Consider the following 21,240-nt stretch of genomic DNA (forward strand, 5'->3'; position numbering starts at 1 on the left):
ATGAGCCTCCTTTCTATATAAATACCTTTAAGTATAGAGATGATGTTTTAGTAATATAATTTTGACGCATTTCAGATTTACTGCAAGTGCTCAGCAGATATCAAAAAGACAATGTGAACTTGGAAGACTCTGTTGTGGTTGGCTGCTCAGATTCATTGACCGTCCAGTTTGCTTTGGATCTAGGTAAGTTGATGTTTTATTTGTGAAACTTAAACACTAAACCATTTATACAAGCTGTATGTATCTAATGATATGAGTTTAAAGCCTGCTTTTAGCATATTTGTTTTTAGGATCTTCAGAGACCTTTAGGCACACATTGTACATTGACAAAAAGATAACTCATCCAGATAGAAATATCAGATTACTGCAAACCCCTGCGTGCAGTTATGTCTCAGGAAGATATGTAAATACAGGTGTGGTCTAAGTAGACACTGGGTCTTACCACAAGAGGGTGTAAACTGCTTCCCTGCTGCCGTATAAAAGGCTCTCAGAGGTGAACCTTTAGATCAGAGATTGCTGACTACTACATATGCCTGTACAATGCACTCAGACATTTTGCCCAATTGACAGACTTTGAGAAGGTACGCATTATTAGACTGAGTGAAGCGGGTGGTTGTTTCAATCTATTCCCTGCCATCTAGGTTATTCTGACCAAGCTGTTAGATGGTGCTGGGATCATGACTCAGACACTTGGCATACAGGCTGCAAACATTCCAGACAGACCATCAGTAGAAAGGATCATTTGATCGACTGACAAGTGCAAGCAGCTCCCACAGTTATATTGTCTACTATCCAAAAGCTGATGTCACCTTCATTACACACTCCTGTCTCTACCCGGAACATTTCAAGGTGCTTAGTAGAAGAAAATTTGGTATTACAGCAGACATTATGTGTGTGTCCCCATTGACAGCCAGCTACAGCAGCCTTTGTTTGAAGTGGTGTTATTAATACTCCTATTAATGGGAAATGTATTGTCTTTAGCAACAAATTTGGGTTCTTTTTGACCTCTGACATTGGTCAGGTTCGACTATGAAGGTTGCACTTCAATCCTGTCTTTGCTGTCGAGCAGCACTTTGCCCCAACCGCTGGTGTGATGATCTTGCTAGGTCACTAGATTTATTGCCAGTTGAACATTTGTGAAACGATCTTTGACAACTATCAAGTTTGCAGGATGTACAGGCACAGTTTCCACCGCTATAGCCAAATGTTCTGTAGGATACCTGTATGCTTTCCAACAACACCTTGCTGCAATATTTTTTTGTCATTGAGTGTATATTCAACTTGGACAGCTGCAACAAAAGTTGGTCAAATAATATGATAATTCTCTTTTTTTTTTCCTAGGGTCATTTGAAAAATCTGCTCTGGAACAAGAATTTTCTGGCAGATTTACTGAAATATCGAAAGCAGTTGTGAAAATAGATGAAGACGTTGGTTCTCTGTTAACTAGGGTATTACCATTGGGAAGCATTACTATTATTATTATTTATATAGAAATTATTATATAATTTATTATAATATCCCACTTAGACTACTGTAACACCCTTCTCCACAGCCTGCCAGCAAATACCCCCTGTAGACCACCCTAAATTCTGCCGCTGCTTCTCTCCCCCAATTTTTCATCAGCCTCCTCTCTCTACCAATCACTACTTTTTGTCCAGTCTAAAATGTTAATGCTGATATACAAAGCCATCCACAACCTGTTCTATCCATACTTCTCTGACCTAATGTCCCTCTAACTGCCCACACATCACCTCCGATTCTCCCAAGACCTCCTACTTTGCTCTACTTTTATCCGCTACTCAAACAACCACCTCCATATACTGTCTACATATATGACTGTCCCCAAGAATCACAATCTTCAAGAAGACCTTGAAGATGCACCACTTCAGGAAGTCTTACAACCTCCAATAGCACTACTGTCACTACACCCTATCTGCCCTCACCTTCTGTCTCTGTCCCCCTTCCCTTATACATTGTAAGCTACTTAAGGTAAGGCCCTCTATCCCACTGTACCAATTGGACACTGTCAGCATTGTACTTCTGGTGTGTATTTTGTATATTGTATGAAAGCCCCTGGTGCTCTAAAAATAACTAATAATAAATTGGCCATTTAGGGTATATTCTGTTTCTGTAGGTTAGTATACCTGTATGATGAATACCTTTACAAGTCGCAACGAAGGGGACAGTTACATGGCCCCAGGGAAACTATAGCCGTGTCTTAAATGTGTCATTCTTTCCTTAGGTCTAGAGGCTTGCTGTAACAGAAATCTAGAGCTGCCCTGGGCAGATATCTTGGGAAAGGTTGCACAATGGGTGTAGTTTTCACTTGCCTGAACTTGTATAAGAAATCTGCTGCCTTCTCATATATAATGGCCATGATGTGGTGTGACAGACATCATCTACACTAGTGTAAAGAATATTGCCAGAGGCTGTACATTTTTTGCAATGCAACGTGCACATCTGGTGAAACCTGTGGCTTGTATAACTGCTTGTGCCGCCCCGTTTCAATTTCTAGATTGTGGGCGCTCAGTCTGTATTGGCTCAAGTCTGTCTGTGTTTGGGGTGGCGTATTCTCTCCAGGTAGGTGGCTATGGTGTAGTCCCTTTGTAGGGATTGGTACATGGTGAGTTTCTTGGAGTTATTTATTTAGTTTCTCCATTCCTCGATGTATTGCTCTTTGTTTGCCTCTATGGTCGCCTTTATTTGGGCCTTGGTCATCATCTGTTGGTGTTTTTGGTTTGGCGGTTGGCTGTTGTTTGGTTGGGGGGTGTCGGGTTTGTTTCGAGTTCTGTGGCATAGCCATGCTTGGTGGTGGTAGGAGTCGGGGTTGCTGATTTGGATGTGCGCCTGGAATACTAGTGCCCTATATACAAAGTATAGGGGTGACTACAGGTACTGCAGCACTGGCCCTCTGAAGTCTTTGCGACATATCCAATAAAATCTCTATAAATCTGAACATAGTGAATAGATTACATAGGACTTCCAGCTTCTTTACCTATCACTTCTCTGTTACAGTCACAGTCCCTCTTACGCTGGCATGACAATCATCAATACTGCAGCAAATCAGGAAAACCAACCCAGAAGAATGTCTCAGGGAGTAAGCGGGTGTGCCATTCTAATGGCATGATCTACTACCCACAGGTCAGCTAATCTAAAAGAATTGTAATCTTATGTATTGTTTTGTGAATTTTACTCATGTCAATTTTAGCCCCAAACTCAATTTTGGTAGGGTTCATCTTTAGCTATTGGTCTTCCCTTGCTAAGAAAAGCTCCAGATATACTGTATGCTCTGTGTGTGTCTACAGGGTACCAATCACTTGAGTCATATCTACGGTTATGCAACAACTTTTCATAAATGAATAGTAGGTGAATATAACAAACTTTGTAATACATCTTAATTAAGAAATAAGTTTCCTTCTCTGCTCATCAAGCCGAATTACTTATTAGTCTATGGAAAAGAGAGGAAGATGGAGGAGACTGGAAAACACACAAAATTACTGGTTCTGCTTCGCTATGAGTAAGGGAGAGAGAGCTGTTCTGACACTGATGTATCTTCGAGAGACTCTGCCGCTGCACAGAATGAGGCAGCAATTATATAACCAGCAGTATTCTCCTCCTCCCCCTCTCCTCTTCATAGACTCCTATGTGTGAGTTGAGTACAGATATGAATCCTTTGTAAATAAACAGCATGAATGAGGATAAGAAGGAGAACAGCCTAATAAGTGAAGAAGGAAACTCATTTTCAATACAATATAATACAAAGTTTTTTTATATTCAGATGTACTAATTATTTATGACAAGTTGTTTTATAAGTGGAGGTACACTCAATTAAAAAAATATTGTTACTCATATTATGCATACGGTGCCTCGGGTTCTATGCACCATATGGTCTACTGGAGGAAGACTACTGTACTTTGTTAGTATAGTCAGTTGACGAGGAAAAAGCTAGATTAAATTAATGTGAATTTTAGTATTCAATATATTGTCTTGTGGTCATAGAGACATATCAAACTCTGTACCTAAGCCGAGCAATTGAACGGATTGAAACATCTGTAATCTGCATGTTTTCTGTTGTTATATATCTATACAGTATATATATATATATATATATATATATGTATATATATATATATATATATATATATATATATATATATATATATACACATACACTTTAAGCAATTTATTAGGCTAACCATCTATTTTACCATATACTAGATGTCGCCAGTGGTCATCTCCCTTGTATCTAGTGGAAACCGCTGCTTGCTTGCTCATCAGGAGGCCTATCCAGCTGGGTTGTACACCGCCCTTGCTGGTTTCTGTGAAATCGGTAAGCAATATGTAACGTTGTTTTATAGCAGGGACATTAAGTTAATTGATAGGTTGCTTGGACTTGCTGAATTGTGCTAAAAGCAGACATAATCTTGTGTGCACTGAGCACTTTTCTGCCTTGTTACATAAACCTGTTAGTAGCTATACATATTATTTACTAACCATACTACATTATAATCTTTATCGTGCGTAAAGTGTTTTAAGGGAAAAAAAAACCCTTAAGCTTAGGCTTTACCCAAACTTTTAGTAGTGTGATAGCTTCAATTTAAGAGTATACATTGAGGTATGTGACAGCTTTCATGGAACAAAGTACTGAGCATTTCACATGTTACTTTGCGTAAACCCAGATCTACATTGAAATTCTCATGTTGTAAGTATACAGTATATTATCCACTTCCGGACCGCCCATAGATTATATACGTCCGGATAGTGGTTGCCTTGTTCTGACAGGACATGCCGGTTACGTCCTGTTAGAACACAGCTATTGCACGAGATTGTGCAATTGCTGAAACTGGGAGCCGGCTGTAACTTTAGCCGGAGCTCCCAAAGAGAAGACAGGGAAGGTTTATTCCCTTCCCTGCCTTCTCGATCGCTGTGTATACAGCTATGCGCGTCGCCATGATGGGGCTGCCCTCTGACCCGGCAGTCACGTGATCCGCCGGCCTCAGTGTCTTGCAAGAGCTGCTGGGTCCTACAAGACCTAGATCAGCTCTATACAGTGCCTACAAGTAGTATTCAACCCCCTGCAGATTAAGCAGGTTTGATAAGATGCAAATAAGTTAGAGCCTTCAAACTTCAAACAAGAGCAGGATTTATTAACAGATGCATAAATCTTACAAACCAAAAAGTTATGTTGCTCAGTTAAATTTTAATAAATTTTAAACATAAAAGTGTGGGTCAATTATTATTCAACCCCTAGGTTTAATATTTTGTGGAATAACCCTTGTTTGCAATTACAGCTAATAATCGTCTTTTATAAGACCTGATCAGGCCGGCACTGTGGTCTCTGGAGTTATCTTGGCCCACACCTCCATGCAGATCTTCTCCAAGTTATCTAGGTTCTTTGGGTGTCTCATGTGGACTTTAATCTTGAGCTCCTTCCACAAGTTTTCAATTGGGTTAAGGTCAGGAGACTGACTAGGCCACTGCAACACCTTGACTTTTTCCCTTGAACCAGGCCTTGGTTTTCTTGGCTGTGTGCTTTGGGTCGTTGTCTTGTTGGAAGATGAATTGATGACCCATCTTAAGATCCTTGATGGAGGAGCGGAGGTTCTTGGCCAAAATCTCAAGGTAGGCCGTGCTATCCATCTTCCCATGGATGCGGACCAGATGGCCAGGCCCCTTGGCTGAGAAGCAGCCCCACAGCATGATGCTGCCACCACCATGCTTGACTGTAGGGATGGTATTCTTGTGGTCGTATGCAGTGCCATCCAGTCTCCAAACGTCACGTGTGTGGTTGGCACCAAAGATCTCGATCTTGGTCTCATCAGACCAGAGAACCTTGAACCAGTCCGTCTCAGAGTCCTCCAAGTGATCATGAGCAAACTGTAGACGAGCCTTGACATGACGCTTTGAAAGTAAAGGTACCTTACGGGCTCGTCTGGAACGGAGACCATTGCGGTGGAGTACGTTACTTATGGTATTGACTGAAACCAATGTCCCCACTGCCATGAGATCTTCCCGGAGCTCCTTCCTTGTTGTCCTTGGGTTAGCCTTGACTCTTCGGACAAGCCTGGCCTCGGCACGGGAGGAAACTTTCAAAGGCTGTCCAGGCCGTGGAAGGCTAACAGTAGTTCCATAAGCCTTCCACTTCTGGATGATGCTCCCAACAGTGGAGACAGGTAGGCCCAACTCCTTGGAAAGGGTTTTGTACCCCTTGCCAGCCTTGTGACCCTCCACGATCTTGTCTCTGATGGCCTTGGAATGCTCCTTTGTCTTTCCCATGTTGACCATGTATGAGTGCTGTTCACAAGTTTGGGGAGGGTCTTAAATAGTCAGAAAAGGCTGGAAAAAGAGATAATTAATCCAAACATGTGAAGCTCATTGTTCTTTGTGCCTGAACTACTTCTTAATACTTTAGGGGAACCAAACAGAATTCTGGTGGTTTGAGGGGTTGAATAATAAATGACCCTCTGAATAAACTTTTCACAATTCAAAAAAAAATTAAACAAAGAAATAACATTCTTTTTTGCTGCAGTGCATTTCACACTTCCAGGCTGATCTACAGTCCAAATGTCACAATGCCAAGTTAATTCCGAATGTGTAAACCTGCTAAATCTGCAGGGGGTTGAATACTACTTGTAGGCACTGTATACTGTGTATACAACGTGCAGGAGGCTGTATTCCTCCTACTACTGGGGCTAAATGTACCAGCCCCAGTTATAGGAGAAATCGGTCTCCAATACAAAAAGAAAGTGATCGGATGTCCCCAAAGGTCTCTTATGACGTTATGGGGACAGCATCTGAAAAAAAAAATATAAAAAAATTAATAAAAAAGTAAAAAAAAAAATTAAATAAAATAATTATTTATAATAAGTAAAATAATACGCCAATAAAATGCCGTTATTAAAGGTTATAGCCTCACTCCCAACAACACCATACAAAATAAAAATTACTGTAACGGAGAGGAAAAACTATTTTATAAAGTTTTTCAGTAGCACTTTGTGTTATTAAATAAAAAAAAAAAAAAGAAAAGAGAAAACCAGACACAATTTCCCTCCTATTTTGTTAATATTTTCCCGGATATAAAAAAAATTAAAACACATTCGAAAATAAAAACAACATAAAAAGTCCTATGTGTCCCCGAAAAAAAGACGCAAAAATTAGTTGAATGAGACGTATGAGAAAAACGTTACAGCCCTCAAAACCGCACATACGAAATAAACCTAAAATGTGTCTGGTCCTGGACCACAAATTGGCCCGGTACTGAAGTGGTTATGGAATTGGTAGTTCATTTCCTAAAAATGTAAGCCTTTGATGCACCTTTACTCTAAGGTGGTTATATCATGAAAACAGCCTTTGTTTATATACCCTGTAAGGATATGTGGTCATCATAGTGGGGTAACCCCAGCCAGATTGGATAGACTCTGTAGGAGCTCCCATTGTGGTGGCCTCAAGCTGTCCTTTCAATACATGGACGTTTCATCTGGTTGTATCTTCCCCTGAAGATTGGGCTGACTACTTAGCAAACACCCTTGGGAGTTGTTCATAGTCAGACTGGTTAGGTGGCACCGCAAGTCCTCGTCCACTGTCACTTTGCAGAAGTGATAACTATTGCATTGGTGCCTTTAATATAAGCCCTTTTTCAGTCTTACTGCAGGGTTTTACATAACCTTTGTTGGGAACAGTTCTACAGCATCAGAAAAATATTCCATAAGTCAAAGCTAAGCTTTAAAAGAGTTATTCAAGGAGAACTAAAACATAGCAGTGCATTCCCTGCACTAGATAAGATTCATTGCTAATAAATAACCAGGCCCCTAGAGCCCCCATGAATATCCCCCATCCTCTCTGTTCACCTGCAACCGGAGTAAAGTGGAGTTGGCGATATCACCGAGAACTTAGGCGTCAGCAGGTAGAGACTCTGCAAAAGTGTTCATCAGGGCTCTAGTGGACCTATATATTAGTAATAAAGATTATACAGGACGGGGAATCCACTGGTAAGCTTTATTTCTGTCTGCATAACACCTTTAAATAAATTTACTTCAGGAAGGATTCAGTGTTTCTCTGCTTTCCTTGATGTTCAGGGGAGACGCTGGAGGAGACAGTTCGGAGAGAAGTAGCAGAAGAAGTTGGTTTGGAGGTGGATAATCTTAGGTATTTTGGATCCCAGCACTGGCCATTTCCTACCAGCTCACTAATGCTGGCATGTCAGGCCACAGTCAAGGATGACAAGGTAAGAATTATGGGCATAAATACTGTTTACTGGATAACTTCACCTCTCGTCCTCAGAATATAGGCTTCCTGCTGGCCCATAAGTACTGTCATCATTAATGGAAGAAGTGGATCCAGCATTCCTCTGTGCAATAACATTTTATTTCTTAATTCATTCATTAAAAGCTACAGTGTCAGCAGCCAATGTACATAAAGAGAAAGGCAATGACTCGCGATGCTGTGATGCGTTTTGGACTGTGGAAGTCCCATGTCAAATATATATACAGTACTAGAGGGAGGACCCGGCTTCGCACGGGTATATTACATTTTATGTTTGTGTATTGGCCCCATAAGAATTGTCCAGTTTTGCACTGATGTATTTTGTATGTGGTTTGTGTGTATGTCCATAAGCGTCATGTGATTATGTGTATCTCATTTTGGATATCAGTGAAAAACCTGTCATGAGTTGTTATGGATATCTGGAGTAAAGCTGTATCTAATCCTTCCCCGTGTAATACTGTGTTTAGATGCAAGTATCCAATCCTTTTTGGTGTGGTACTTTGTGCAGATGCACATATCTAATCCTCCGGCGTGTGGTACTGTGTGCAGATGCGTGTATCTAATCCTCCCCGTGTGGTATTGTGTGAAGAGGCGCGTATCTAATCCTCCAGTAAGTGAAACTGTGTTCAGATGCATGTATCTAATACTCTGGCATGTGGTATTGTGTGCAGATGCATGTATCTAATCCTCCCCATGTGGAACTGTGTTCTGAGACGCGTATCTACTTCTCTGGCATGTGGTACTGTGTGCAGAGGCCTGTATCTAATCCTCCAAAGTGTGGTACTGTGTTCAGATGCACGTATCTAATCCTCCCCTATGTGGTATTGTGTTAAGAGGCACGTATCTAATCCTACGGCGTGTGGAACTGTGTGTAGACGCACGTATCTAATCCTACAGCATGTGGTACTGTATGCAGACGTGTGTATCTAATCCTATGGCGTGTTCAACTGTGTGAAGATGCGTGTATTTATTCCTCTGGCGTGTGGATCTGTAAGCAGACGCAGGTATCTAATCCTACAGCATGTGGTACTGTGTGCAGACCTGCTTATCCAATCCTCTGGCATGTGGTATTGTGTGCAGACCTGCTTATCCAATCCCCCGGCATATGGTACTGTGTGCAGACGCACGTATCTAATCCTCCAGCGTGTGAAACTGTGTGCAGACGCACATATCTAATACTACGGCATGTGGTACAGTGTGCAGACGTGCTTTTCTAATCCTCCGGCGTATGGAACTGTGTGCAGATGTGCATATCCAATCCTCTGGCATGTGGTACTGTGTGCAGATGCGCACATCTAATCCTTCCCCGTGTGATACTGTGTGTAGAAACGTGTATCTAATCCTCTGGCGGTGGTACTATGTGAAGACATGCGTATCTAATCCTCCAGCATTTTGAACTGTGTGCAGATGTGCGTATCTAATCCTTCCCCGTGTGATACTTAGAGCAGACACACGTATCTAATCCTTCAGGGTGTGTAACTGTGTGCAGACACGCACATCTAACCCTCGGTCATGTGGTACTGTGTGCAGATGCACGTATCTAATCCTCCCCTGTGTGGTATTGTGTGAAGAGGCGCGTATCTAATCCTACGGCATGTGGAACTGTGTGTAGACGTGGATATCTAATCCTACGACATGTCGTACTGTGTGCAGATGCGCGTATGTAATCCTACGGAATTTGGTACTGTGTGCAGACGCACTTATCTAATACTCTGGCGTGTGGTACTGTGTGCAGACGCACGTATTTAATCCTCCCCTGTGTGGTATTGTGTGAAGAGGCGCGTATCTAATCCTACAGCGTGTGGAACTGTGTGTAGACGCGCGTATCTAATCCTCCCCCGTGTGGTACTGTGTGCTGAGACGCGTATCTAATTCTCTGGCTTGTGGTACTGTGTGCAGAGGCATGTATCTAATCCTCCAAAGTGTGACACTGTGTGCACACACACGTATCTAATCCTCCCCTGTGTGGTATTGTGTGAAGAGGCGCGTATCTAATCCTTTGGCGTGTGGAACTATGTGTAGACGTGCGTATCTAATCCTACTGCATGTGGTACTGTGTGCAAACACGTGTATCTAATCCTATGGCGTGTACAACTGTGTGCAGACACGCGTATCTAATCTTCTGGAGTGTGGAACTGTGTGTAGACGCATGTATCTAATCCTAAGGCATGTGGAACCGTGTGCAGACGCACGTATCAAATCCTTCAGTGTGTGAAACTGTGTGCAGAAGTGCGTGTTTAATCCTCTGGTGTGTGGGACTGTGTGCAGACCCGTGTATCTAATTCTACGGCATGTGGTACTGTGTGCAGACGCGTGTATCTAATGCTATGGCGTGTACAACTATGTGAAGACACGTGTATCTAATCCTCCCCTGTGTGGTATTGTGTGAAGAGGCGCGTATCTAATCCTACGGCGTGTGGAACTGTGTGTAGACGCGCGTATCAAATCCCCCGGCATGTGTTACTGTGTGCAGACGCACGTATCTAATCCTATGGCATGTGGTACTGTGTGTAGACGCGCATATCTAATCCTCCCCCGTGTGGTACTGTGTGCAGACGTGCGTATCTAATCCTCTGGAGTGTGGAACTGTGTGTAGACGCGTGTATCTAATCCTACGGCATGTGGTACTCTGTGCAGACGCGTGTATCTAATCCTATGGCGTGTACAAATGTGTGCAGACGCGCGTATCTAATCCTCTGGAGTGTGGGCCTGTGTGTAGACGCCTGTATCTAATCCTTCGGCATGTGGAACCGTGTGCAGATGCACGTATCAAATCCTTCAGTGTGTGTAACTGTGTGCAGAAGTGCGTATTTAATCCTCTGGTTTGTGGGACTGTGTGCAGACGCGTGCATCTAATCCTATGGCATGTGGTACTCTGTGCAGACGCGTGTATCTAATCCTCTGGAGTGTGGAACTGTGTGCAGAAGTGCGTATTTAATCCTCTGGTCTGTGGGACTGTGTGCAGACCCGTGTATCTAATCCTGTGGCGTGTGATACTGTGTGCTGATCTGTGTATCTAATCCTCTGATGCGTGTATCTCAGTTTGGATATCAGTGTTGTATAGCGCATGTGGAGTGACTGTGTGTATTGCAGTTGAAATATGAGTGAAAGTCTTGCAGGTTTGTATTGGCTAAGGGGGGGGTCACTGTGTTTGGAATGCTGTATCTCAGCAACGCTACGTCCGAGCGATTTGGAGTCTCGTCTTAAACCTTCCCGGATATCTGAAGTATCTCTGTACCGAATTTGGTGAAGATCGGTCCTGTCGTTTGGTTCGCATTAGAGCACAGACAGACAGACAGACAGACAGAAATTCATTTTTATAATATAGGGAGATACAGAGAGTAAAGTCATTTAAATCACCTGACCTCTAACCCAGTATGATGATCGATTATGTTAAAGTGCCATTCTAAATGATGTGGAGCGAATACAGATCACTGAAAGGTGGCATAAACTTTAACCTTATAGTAACTAATATGTAAAATCGGGTATGACCATCAGTGCTATGTAACAATTGGGAATATCTGACATCCTAGTAATGTCAGTAAGAAAACTAAGGTAAAACATGGCTGGCCTAAAGAGTTTATACAAGTAACATGGAACTTACTTTTATTGGTCTTTGAATGTTCCATGTTCTCTCTACACCTGTGAATGGCATCCATTTGCACCTGTACATAATCCATAATCTGAGTGGGGAGGGGGTTGCGGGTTTTAACTTTTTGCTCACTGTATATTCTCTATGCTTGACCAGGGACCTCCACAGTCCAAAACACGTCACAGTACAGCAATGTTGTGCCTTTCTTTTTATATGGATTCTCTACTGACATTGTCACAATGGATTAAAGAATAAAACTGCAATTTTTACACTGTAGAATGCTTGATCCATTTCTTCGATTACTAAGAATTATCTGCCTTATTGTTAGAAGGATATGCCACTGGACATACTGCTTGTGATAAAACTAGATGTTGTGCGACCGCTTTCTTTTGCATTTATTTCAGATGTATCTATATCGGTACACTATATGGACAAAACTATTGGGGCACCTCCACATTACACCTACAGAAGCTGTTATAATATCTCATTTTAAAATCATAGACATTAATATGGACACAGTACACAGATGATGGTCCCTGTATTGGACAACAGTGGGAAATATTAAAAATCATTTTTTAAAAATGCCCCCAAAATTCTAAGATTAATAATTAAAATGTGTCTTTTGGTGATATGTTCCCTTTAACCCTTAGCGACCTTTGACGTACTATTACCTCATGAGTGCTAGGTACTTAGCGCACCATGAAGTAATACTACGTCATGGTTATAAACAGTCTCTGTGTCTCAAGACACAGAAACTGTAAGAAGGTTAATGCTGTCCATGACAGCAGACAACTTTCTTTATGTGAATCAGGTGGTTTAACCCCCTCCCCACCACGTAGATCGCTGCAGTTGGCTGATTGTTTCACATCGACCAATTACAGCTTGCCGGTGCAGATCCAATGATCTGTGCCGACAGGTGAAAGTGACAGTGATTGGTGCTATACCTAGCACCAATCCCTGTCGAGTGTTTGGTGGGGGGCGTACAGTGGTGCCACCCCCTCCAGATATTTAATTGGTCACTCTGCCTGCGTCATGGCAGATTGACCAATTAATGGCGTGCAGGGCAGTGTAAAGTTCGGGTCACTGCTCTACTCACGTCACTCCCTTTGGGAATTGTGAGCAGAGCAGACCCCCTTGCTGCCCTGTGAGCGCTTTACTGTGATCGCTGCGTTACCGCGGTGTTACCTTCATCAAAACTCCATTGTCACTGCCAGATGTCCCAGCTGTCTCCCAGCCCTAATTCCATCTCTCCTAGCCAGCCCTCGACTGTCTCCCAGCCCATCTCACCTCTCCCCTCCCATCTCCTCTCCACCCTTTCCTGACTGACGCCAACCACCTCTGAATGTCTGGCTCCTCCATCGTCTGGTTCCTAAAATCTGCATCTGTGCAGAGAAGAGCCTCCCCCTCCCCTTTTTGAGAGAGCCCTTTTTGGCATCTCTCCTTTTTTTTTTTTTTTTTTTAAATTTCGTTAGTTGCCTATAATAATATAGAAGTTTACTATCTATATTATTATAGATCAATTTTAGGTAGAAGAAGGTACTTTTTATTTTTTATTTTTGCACAGGTATTTTTGTTTTTTGTGCAACACTTGCCGCCGCACACTGATCAGTAAAAAAAATATACGTTACTGATCACATTTGTGCTTTTTGGTGCAGTTTTTTTTTTTCTCTAATAGTAGGTAGAAAAAAGAATTAATTTTTTTTGCACAAGCCTTTTTGTTTTTTTGTGCAAAGCTTGCCAGCACTGATCAGTAAAAAAAAAAATATACGTTACTGATCACACTTGTGCTTTCTGGCGCAGTTTTTTTTTTTTTTATATCTATCTATCTATCTATCTATCTATCTATCTATCTATCTATCTATCTATCACTCAATTTTAGCTAGAAGGGAATTTTTTTTACATCAAATACACGTGTTAAAGCACAACACACACCCCACACTTTGAATTTTCAATAAAGTTTCAAGAAATAAAGTTTTATATACTCAAGTAAAACACCACACACACACAAAAATGTCTCAACAGTCCCAATCATCCCAAAGAAGGTTTTCAGTAGAAGAGGCGTGCACCATACTGGCCTCTGACACTAATGCCGCCAGCGAGGGAGAAGAGGAAAATGCCACATTCCTTTATTTTTCCTCTTCTTCCTCCTCCTCCTCCAGTGATGAGCAACCCCAAAGGAGGCACCCCAGAACAATTGCTGAGTTAGTTGCCCCACCTGTAGAGCCCATGTGGACCCCACTCCAGAAAACTTTGAACCTCAGCTTCCTGACTTTGTGGCCCAGTCAGGAATACAAATTGAGACTGAGGGCATTATAGTCTATGGGGTCCGTGTGCTTTCACTGCACACCGCTTGCCAATGCGTTCGGTAGTCCATGTGGACTCCCCTGAACGGATTACCGACGCAAATGTGAACCAGGCCCAAGGCCCCACATTGCGAAGCAACTAAAAAAACACTGCAGAAAAAACAGCAGAGTTAATGCATCACATTTTTTTCCACAGTATTTTTCATTATGTTTTTATTAGGAGATTTTCTTCCTTTATTAATCCTATATGGACTATGCTGGCGTTTCAGCTGATATTATTGACTTACTGTGATTTTCAAAAAGGCGGGTCTTTTAGAAACTGTAGCTTTTCCAATGCAGATTTTTTTTTTGCAATGTGTGGATGGGATTAGCCAGAATCTCATTGACTTTGCAGGGGTTGTAAAACGCAATGTTTTATTCTGCACCGTGGGGATTTAGTCTAAAAGATGCACCCTGATATTCTCTCCATATAGTATATGACTAAATGAAGAAAAAAGAAATTCTATAAAAAGATTTATGGCAAACGTGCATGCAAATCTGCTAATATACTTTTACAATGGTAGTATTTTTTATCTTTGATGGTTTAAAAAAACCTTTTTTTTAACTCATTTTCACTACAGCTTGATATCAACAGAGCAGAAATAGCAGATGCCCGATGGTTCACCTTGGAAGAAGTGACTGAAGCACTACAAGTGAAGATGTTGCCTTCTAAATTGCCAGATGGTACTTCGCCAGTCTGGGTACCTCCAAAGTATGCAATAGCGCATTTTCTCATACAAGAATGGGTACAAGAACAGAAAGCTCGGCTTGGTAGTTAATTCACCAAACCTCATATAGACCTAACCAAAGTGCCAGATTTCCAGTACAGAGACTTCACATATTCTGCCATGGTGCCACTTGCAGTATATAATATTTATTTACCTTTACAAGTATGATCAGATTTTTGGATTGAACAATCCAGTTCTGTTTCCCGAAATGAGTTTTACTAGTACTGGAAAATAGACATTGGGACTATTCTGTAGTTGGTGGATTCTTTGGTGCTAGTCTAGTTTTTATTTAGGAATCAGACATATTTTATAGATCAATTATTATTTGGCTGTGATGATGTGAACCCTGAAAGTTTAAAAAATATAATAGACCCTTATTCAGACAATGACAACTTAAAATCATGTTCCATGTTTAAAATCTATTGAATTGTTGAAATTTTTTTTTTTTTTTGAAGGGGTTGTCTATGACCTGAAGGTACTTGATACTGATGACCTAGCCACAGGATAGGTCAACAATATTGGATCGGTCGGGAGCTGACACTTTTTAAAAAATATATTTATATTACTGTAACAGTCTTCTCCTATTCAAGGAAATGAGAGCGGAACTGCAGTTCCAGGCGCCACCACTACAGTGTACAGACCCTAGAACTGCAGCCTCACTTCCGGGATGCTTCCGGCCATATGCCTAGTTTATGGCTTCTGGCAGCCAAAGTATCCAATCAGGACTCCAACCAATCTGATACTGTTGACCTATCCTGTGGCTATGTCATCGGTATCAATTATTTTCAGGTCCTGATCAGTGTGCTGCTTTTAAATGTCAGATTAATCATCAATATTTCAGGGGTGCTGCTATATATTATAGAGATCCTTTCATTACCTCCAAAAAGTCCAGCTCTTTACATTCATTTAATAGCTGCTGCTCCACTGATTCTGGAATAGTTGGAATTTTTTCTCAAGCAGTCAGTGTTATTTAGGCTCTGTACTGTCATGGAGCAGTGTCAGGTTGGGATTCTGAGTTCTGGCACTGGCTGCCTCTGAATCACTCTCCCATTTCCCTGCCCGACACTGCACTCCTGATATTACAAAGCTTAAATAGCATATTAAGCACCAAAACGAACTGTGCCTATTGCTTGGGAATGGTGGAGGCTAGAGAGAAAATTCCAACTGTGCTGTGCTGAGCAACATCTATTAAAGAGGACCTTTCACGTCCTCGGGCCCATGTGGTGTAATACACCGCTAGAAAGCGTGCCATTACCGTAGCTCTCCAGTGTTAGAAGGCCGTTTCTGTCAGGAACGCCCCTCCTCACAGTAGCATCTATTGTGCTGTACTGTGAGAGGGGGCGTTCCTTACCGTCCAGTGATGACGCTGAGTGGAGAGGAACGCCACTCCGACTCCTAACATTACTTGTTCATAGGCTAGTATTGGGGAGGGGTTTCTCACCGCTCAGCACCATCGTTGGGCAGTAAGGAATGCAATAGACGCTACTTTGAGGAGGGGCGTTCCTGATAGAAACGCCCTTCTAACACTGGAGAGCTACGGTAATGGCACCGATAGCTCTTCAGCAGGGGCACAGAACGGGAAAGCTTTTTAGAAGAACTAGAATTGGTGGAGGTGGTGAAAGGTCCTCTTTAAAGTATACCTCCAGTTATAAACAACATTGCATAAATAAATAGTACAGTGAATATAATAAACTTATTAGTATTTTTATTAAAGAAATAGGTTTCGTTTTTCACTTTTCAGATAATTACTTTCTATGAACAGGGGAAGGGGAGGCTGGTGGAAAAGTAACTCAAATAATAGTTGCTGCAATGCTCTGGTACTCTGATTGAGAGATATAACAGTGGGATATCTTCCAGATAAAACTGTACTTTGCACAGAATGAGGCAATAAATTACCATTGTCCCCTCCCCTTTCCATAGACTTCTGTGTGAGATCTTTATGGAAACCCCATGTAAATAGTCTGAAAATAACCACCAACACAAACAGCACTTTTTTTTGTTCACTACTATATCTATAAAATTGTTTTGTTCTATAAATGTAATATTAATACTGTGTTGAAAATCAGGTTTGCCATCACCCTGTAAGCTTTATTATTGGTCAGTGCGCTCTTTAGAAGACCCCAGCTGTACATAAAAGCAGAGTGGACCCATAGGCACTGATCATGCAAGTGACTGGTCTTGTCCATCCCACAGCACAATGGACCTGGTGTTTGAAACCTCAATTTCTTGTATAGTGGTGGGGAGACTTTTGGATCTGACTTTTCTACGCACTTTACCCCAAAAGCCCTATTGTGCAGGTGCTGTCTATGGTATGTACAATTTACTTACATCACGGATTTCCTATATTTCTATGGTATTATGGATTTATAGTCCTGTGTGAAATATAGCTATAGGTTTCCTTTAGAGGCATAACTTGTATTGGAGGTATTCAGCTAGTTTCAATAAGGATCTACTTCTTAAATGTATTTCGACCCCTGATCGGAACTCTAAAATGAATTCATTTAGATTAACAAGACCCAAACTGTTTCCTACTATTTACAAGACATCATATCAGACAATACTATTAATCTTAGATGCACTCTTCCAATTCAGCTAATGTGAGGTCCTTGTGTATCTGGCCACATGTGTATGATAGACATGCCCTTATAGATGCACTATACCTATGGCAGCAGGTTGGCAGGCTCCAGACAGTCCAGATTCAGAAGATTCTGTTTAACCTCTTGTGTTATTTAGGAGTTAGTAAAGTTCTTCCTTTTATTAGGTTTTGCATTATACAGGAGTATCCTACATTATTCTATACTATATTAGCTCATTAGAAATTCAGCTGATGTGGTCAGTCCAAGCTTAAACAGCATAGCTAGCAATTTACCGTAGTAGTGCGAGCCAGGAACAGAATGCCGATCTGTCAGTAGAATATTTATTCCTGGCAGGAATACACCCAACTCATTCACATCTATTAACTCAGGATTATTTTATTGTGATTCAATCAAGTAAAATGGATTTAATCATTCTAAGAAATCAATGAAGTCAAGGAATTGTTAGGGGGAGGGAAGCTTTGATGACTGTAGCAGAGGCTAGATGATCTCTAGATAAATGTGTGGGTCCTGTAAAGAACTGTATTACATCTCCAGGTTAGTGTGGGGGGTCCCCCTGAACCCCTCATCCTGTCTGGTCATAGCCACGCATATGCAGTTCTCTCTGAAGTGTTCTGTGGATATGACAAATGTACAAGATGACTTTGCCCTTTGGGAAATGTTTCCCTGTTTTGGGAAGTACCCAGTGCTTGTCACTTAAAGTGGTAGTGTATTGTAGGAGACAGTGTGGTGAGCACCATCATACCTTTAGATAATCCTATTGATGTGCCATTTCCTTGAAAAAGCAGTTTATAGAAATATGCAAATGAGGCTGAAGTACAATGGGGGTGTAGCGGAGCCCCAGGATTTCAAACTTGCTCTTGGACGCTCAGGCTCATTTGCATATTTATAAAAGCATTTTTTAAAGGAAATGTTGCATCGATTGGACTGTAAAAGGTACGATGGTTCCAAGCATAATGTCTCTAACAATGCTGTTTAGGATTGTTTGATATGGAGTTTCTAAACGACTTTATAGGTATAGTGTAGAAGATATTGGCAAGAACCACAGTATTGAAACTCTGAGCTACTCAAGTGAAGACCAGACGCACAGCACATGGACAAGACTGCAATGGTTTTTGGAATAAAGCATATCCAAACAATTCCTTGAGGCTAAGGCACCACGGGCCTGGAAACCCGGTGCTAAAGCACTGTGGGAACAACCACGGCGTGAACGCATTGCAGTTCTTCCCGCAGCGCTTTGAATAAAAAGTTCACAAAGTTTTCCTCCACGGACTTTCTGTTACAATTAGGGCTCGTTCACACAGGGCAAGAGGGGGCAATCCACCCCCTCCCAATAGAGGTCTATGTAGACCGCTATTTTCCTTTTTTCCGTGAGTGGTATGTTCCCGCTCACGGAAAAAAGAAGCGAGCTGCCCTTTATTCAGGCTTATTCCACGGCTGATTCAGCCCCAGCGTCCGCCTCGCAACACCTCCCTCCAGACTAGGCTCATTCATTTGGACCTACTCCAGAGTGGGAAGCCTTGACTGTCATAAGCCGCAGCAGGTGCATTTTGGTCCTATTCTGACTCCGCTTACCGCATGAAAGGTACGATGGACCAAAATACGCCATACCGTGCCCCGTGTGAACTAGACCTTATATCTATGGGAAAGCCGCCGGCGTTTCCGTAGATAGATATAATTTACACGCTGTGATTTTGTCCACGCTGTGATTTTTTTCCGCAAAGTGGGCATGGCATTCTCATAAATCCCATCCACTTTGCAAGTACTGTAAAACACCATGATTTTTCAAACTGCAGTGTTTCCGGCCAGTGGGGCCCCAGCCTTAAAGAGGTTTTACCATCTCACCCAAAGTGTTTGCTCTGGGTACTCCAGTTTCCTTTCAAACTCCAAAAACATACTGTTACTAGGCTTCCTATAAAATAGAGGAGTGAGATTGTAAAACCTCCAGTTGGGGGCAGAGATTGATATGAATGGCGACAATCTCTGTAGCGTTTTGGAATATGTTGGTGCTACATGTCAGAGATAATAGTAGAGGTATGTCAGCCTCCATGGCCCTTTATAACAAGCAACTATGGGTTTAGAATAGGAAATTCACTGATCAGAGGAATGTTGAATTTTCACATAATCTCTTCTATGGCCACCTAATAATCCAGGACACACAAGGTCCTGTACAGACGGATCTACTTAGATGTACTGTACATGCATTTTGTAGCATGATAAAGACACGCAGGTGCATTGCAAATAGTTTATTGACTCAATAGTTTTCTGAAAATTGACATCCATTATTTTATGACTTTATTTAATGAAAAAAAGCATTTACATTATCATGAATATAAAGTACATAAGGAAAACATCTATAAATCTAGTAAAAATGACAATTTTAAGCACAGCTCTACAAAACATTTACAATACAGACATGGAAGCTTTCTGCATCAGACTCGTGTACATTCCTCCAACGGTTTTGCACAATCCTGTAATAATTTTTTTACATTATAAAATTTAAATTCTCACATTGATCTTGTTGGTGGTGTCACCGCTTAAGGCACTGAAACTACAAGGGTTAAAGGAAATGCGTCAGGTCAGTTATGGCTACTAAACCAATAACAGCGCTAAGTAGGGGACTTGCTACTTGTCCAAACATACCTTTGTGGACACAATTTTGGGATTTACCATACAAGAGAAAATAAGGTTAGCTCAGTCATGCAAATGTAGTGGCACTAGTCCTTAATGGAGGTCCCAAGCCTGGCAAGTGCACTGGCTCTCCACAGTTCACCCTGCCCCACAGTATTTCATCGAGAGTTCCATCGTTTTTCTACGTCACGGCCATCAGCACTGAAATCTCACCCGTTGGCTGCATATCTCTGGACTGGCACATGTGCAATACTCATGATATGCTCTACTGCCTGTGCGAGGTATCAGTGCTAAGTGAATAGTGATGTAGTCAAAAGATGGAAGAGTCAATCCATGACAATGGTATGGTTTTTGGCAGGAGCCCATATGGACAGCTTGAGTACTTGACCAGCTTGGAACCGCCATCACTGCACTTGCTCCGCGATTTGCAAATTTTTTTCTCTGAAATGATAAGTCTCCTACCTAATGCAGTCATGGGTTTATTAGTCCATAAAGGACCTGACAGAATTCCTTTAACAACTTCTAAGCATAATGGGTAGTCTCATGGCATAAATATAGAATACTTGCATCATAGAACAAGGATTTGCTACGTATTGGAAGCAGTACTACACACCAGGATAAATGTGCCAGACAAAAAACCATCTTATTGCCTACTGTAATGTGGATCCAGCACCTCATAAAGTGGTACATTGAAAGTGGAGGTTTCTTCCCTCTGTATGCTCAGAGCGCACAATAGGAGGAAGCACATCATTGTCACTTCCTGATTCTGTTGACTAGATATTGTATGAAAATAAAAATCTGTACTTTTCAAGACTGCTGGCATATCCTTAGGATATGACTTATGTCTAACCCTTGTAGTGGATGGGGCTATGATGCAATACAGTAAATGAACAGAGCTGGCGCTCACTGAAACCTTGCTTTTATAGTTGGTGGAAGTCCCTGTGGCTGGATTACATTTTAAAGGGGTTTCCTATCTGGGTATATGATAAGGGATAACTTACAGATTGGTATGGGTCAAACAGCACAGTCCCCACCAATCAGAAGAATGTAAATATTCCCCAGTTCTGAATGACGTGTTCGTTGGGGGGGGG

The 21,240-nt window shown here is 41.8% G+C and overlaps 1 protein-coding gene across 1 annotated transcript in view; it reads left to right on the top strand.

Annotated features, from left to right (window-relative positions):
• The window catches only part of NUDT13 (nudix hydrolase 13), a 36,578-nt gene extending 21,222 nt beyond the window's left edge, over window positions 1–15,356 (top strand). The window contains exons 4-9 of the mRNA XM_075258468.1: window positions 76–183; window positions 1,342–1,448; window positions 3,016–3,141; window positions 4,219–4,330; window positions 8,076–8,224; window positions 14,778–15,356. Coding sequence (XP_075114569.1) covers window positions 76–183; window positions 1,342–1,448; window positions 3,016–3,141; window positions 4,219–4,330; window positions 8,076–8,224; window positions 14,778–14,975 — 800 coding nt within the window. The 3' untranslated portion in view covers window positions 14,976–15,356. The remainder of the gene's footprint in view (window positions 1–75; window positions 184–1,341; window positions 1,449–3,015; window positions 3,142–4,218; window positions 4,331–8,075; window positions 8,225–14,777) is intronic.
• Window positions 15,357–21,240: the final 5,884 nt, after the last annotated feature.

This window comes from Leptodactylus fuscus, chromosome 10, assembly GCF_031893055.1.
Source record: "Leptodactylus fuscus isolate aLepFus1 chromosome 10, aLepFus1.hap2, whole genome shotgun sequence".
NCBI classification, from domain to species: domain Eukaryota; kingdom Metazoa; phylum Chordata; class Amphibia; order Anura; family Leptodactylidae; genus Leptodactylus; species Leptodactylus fuscus.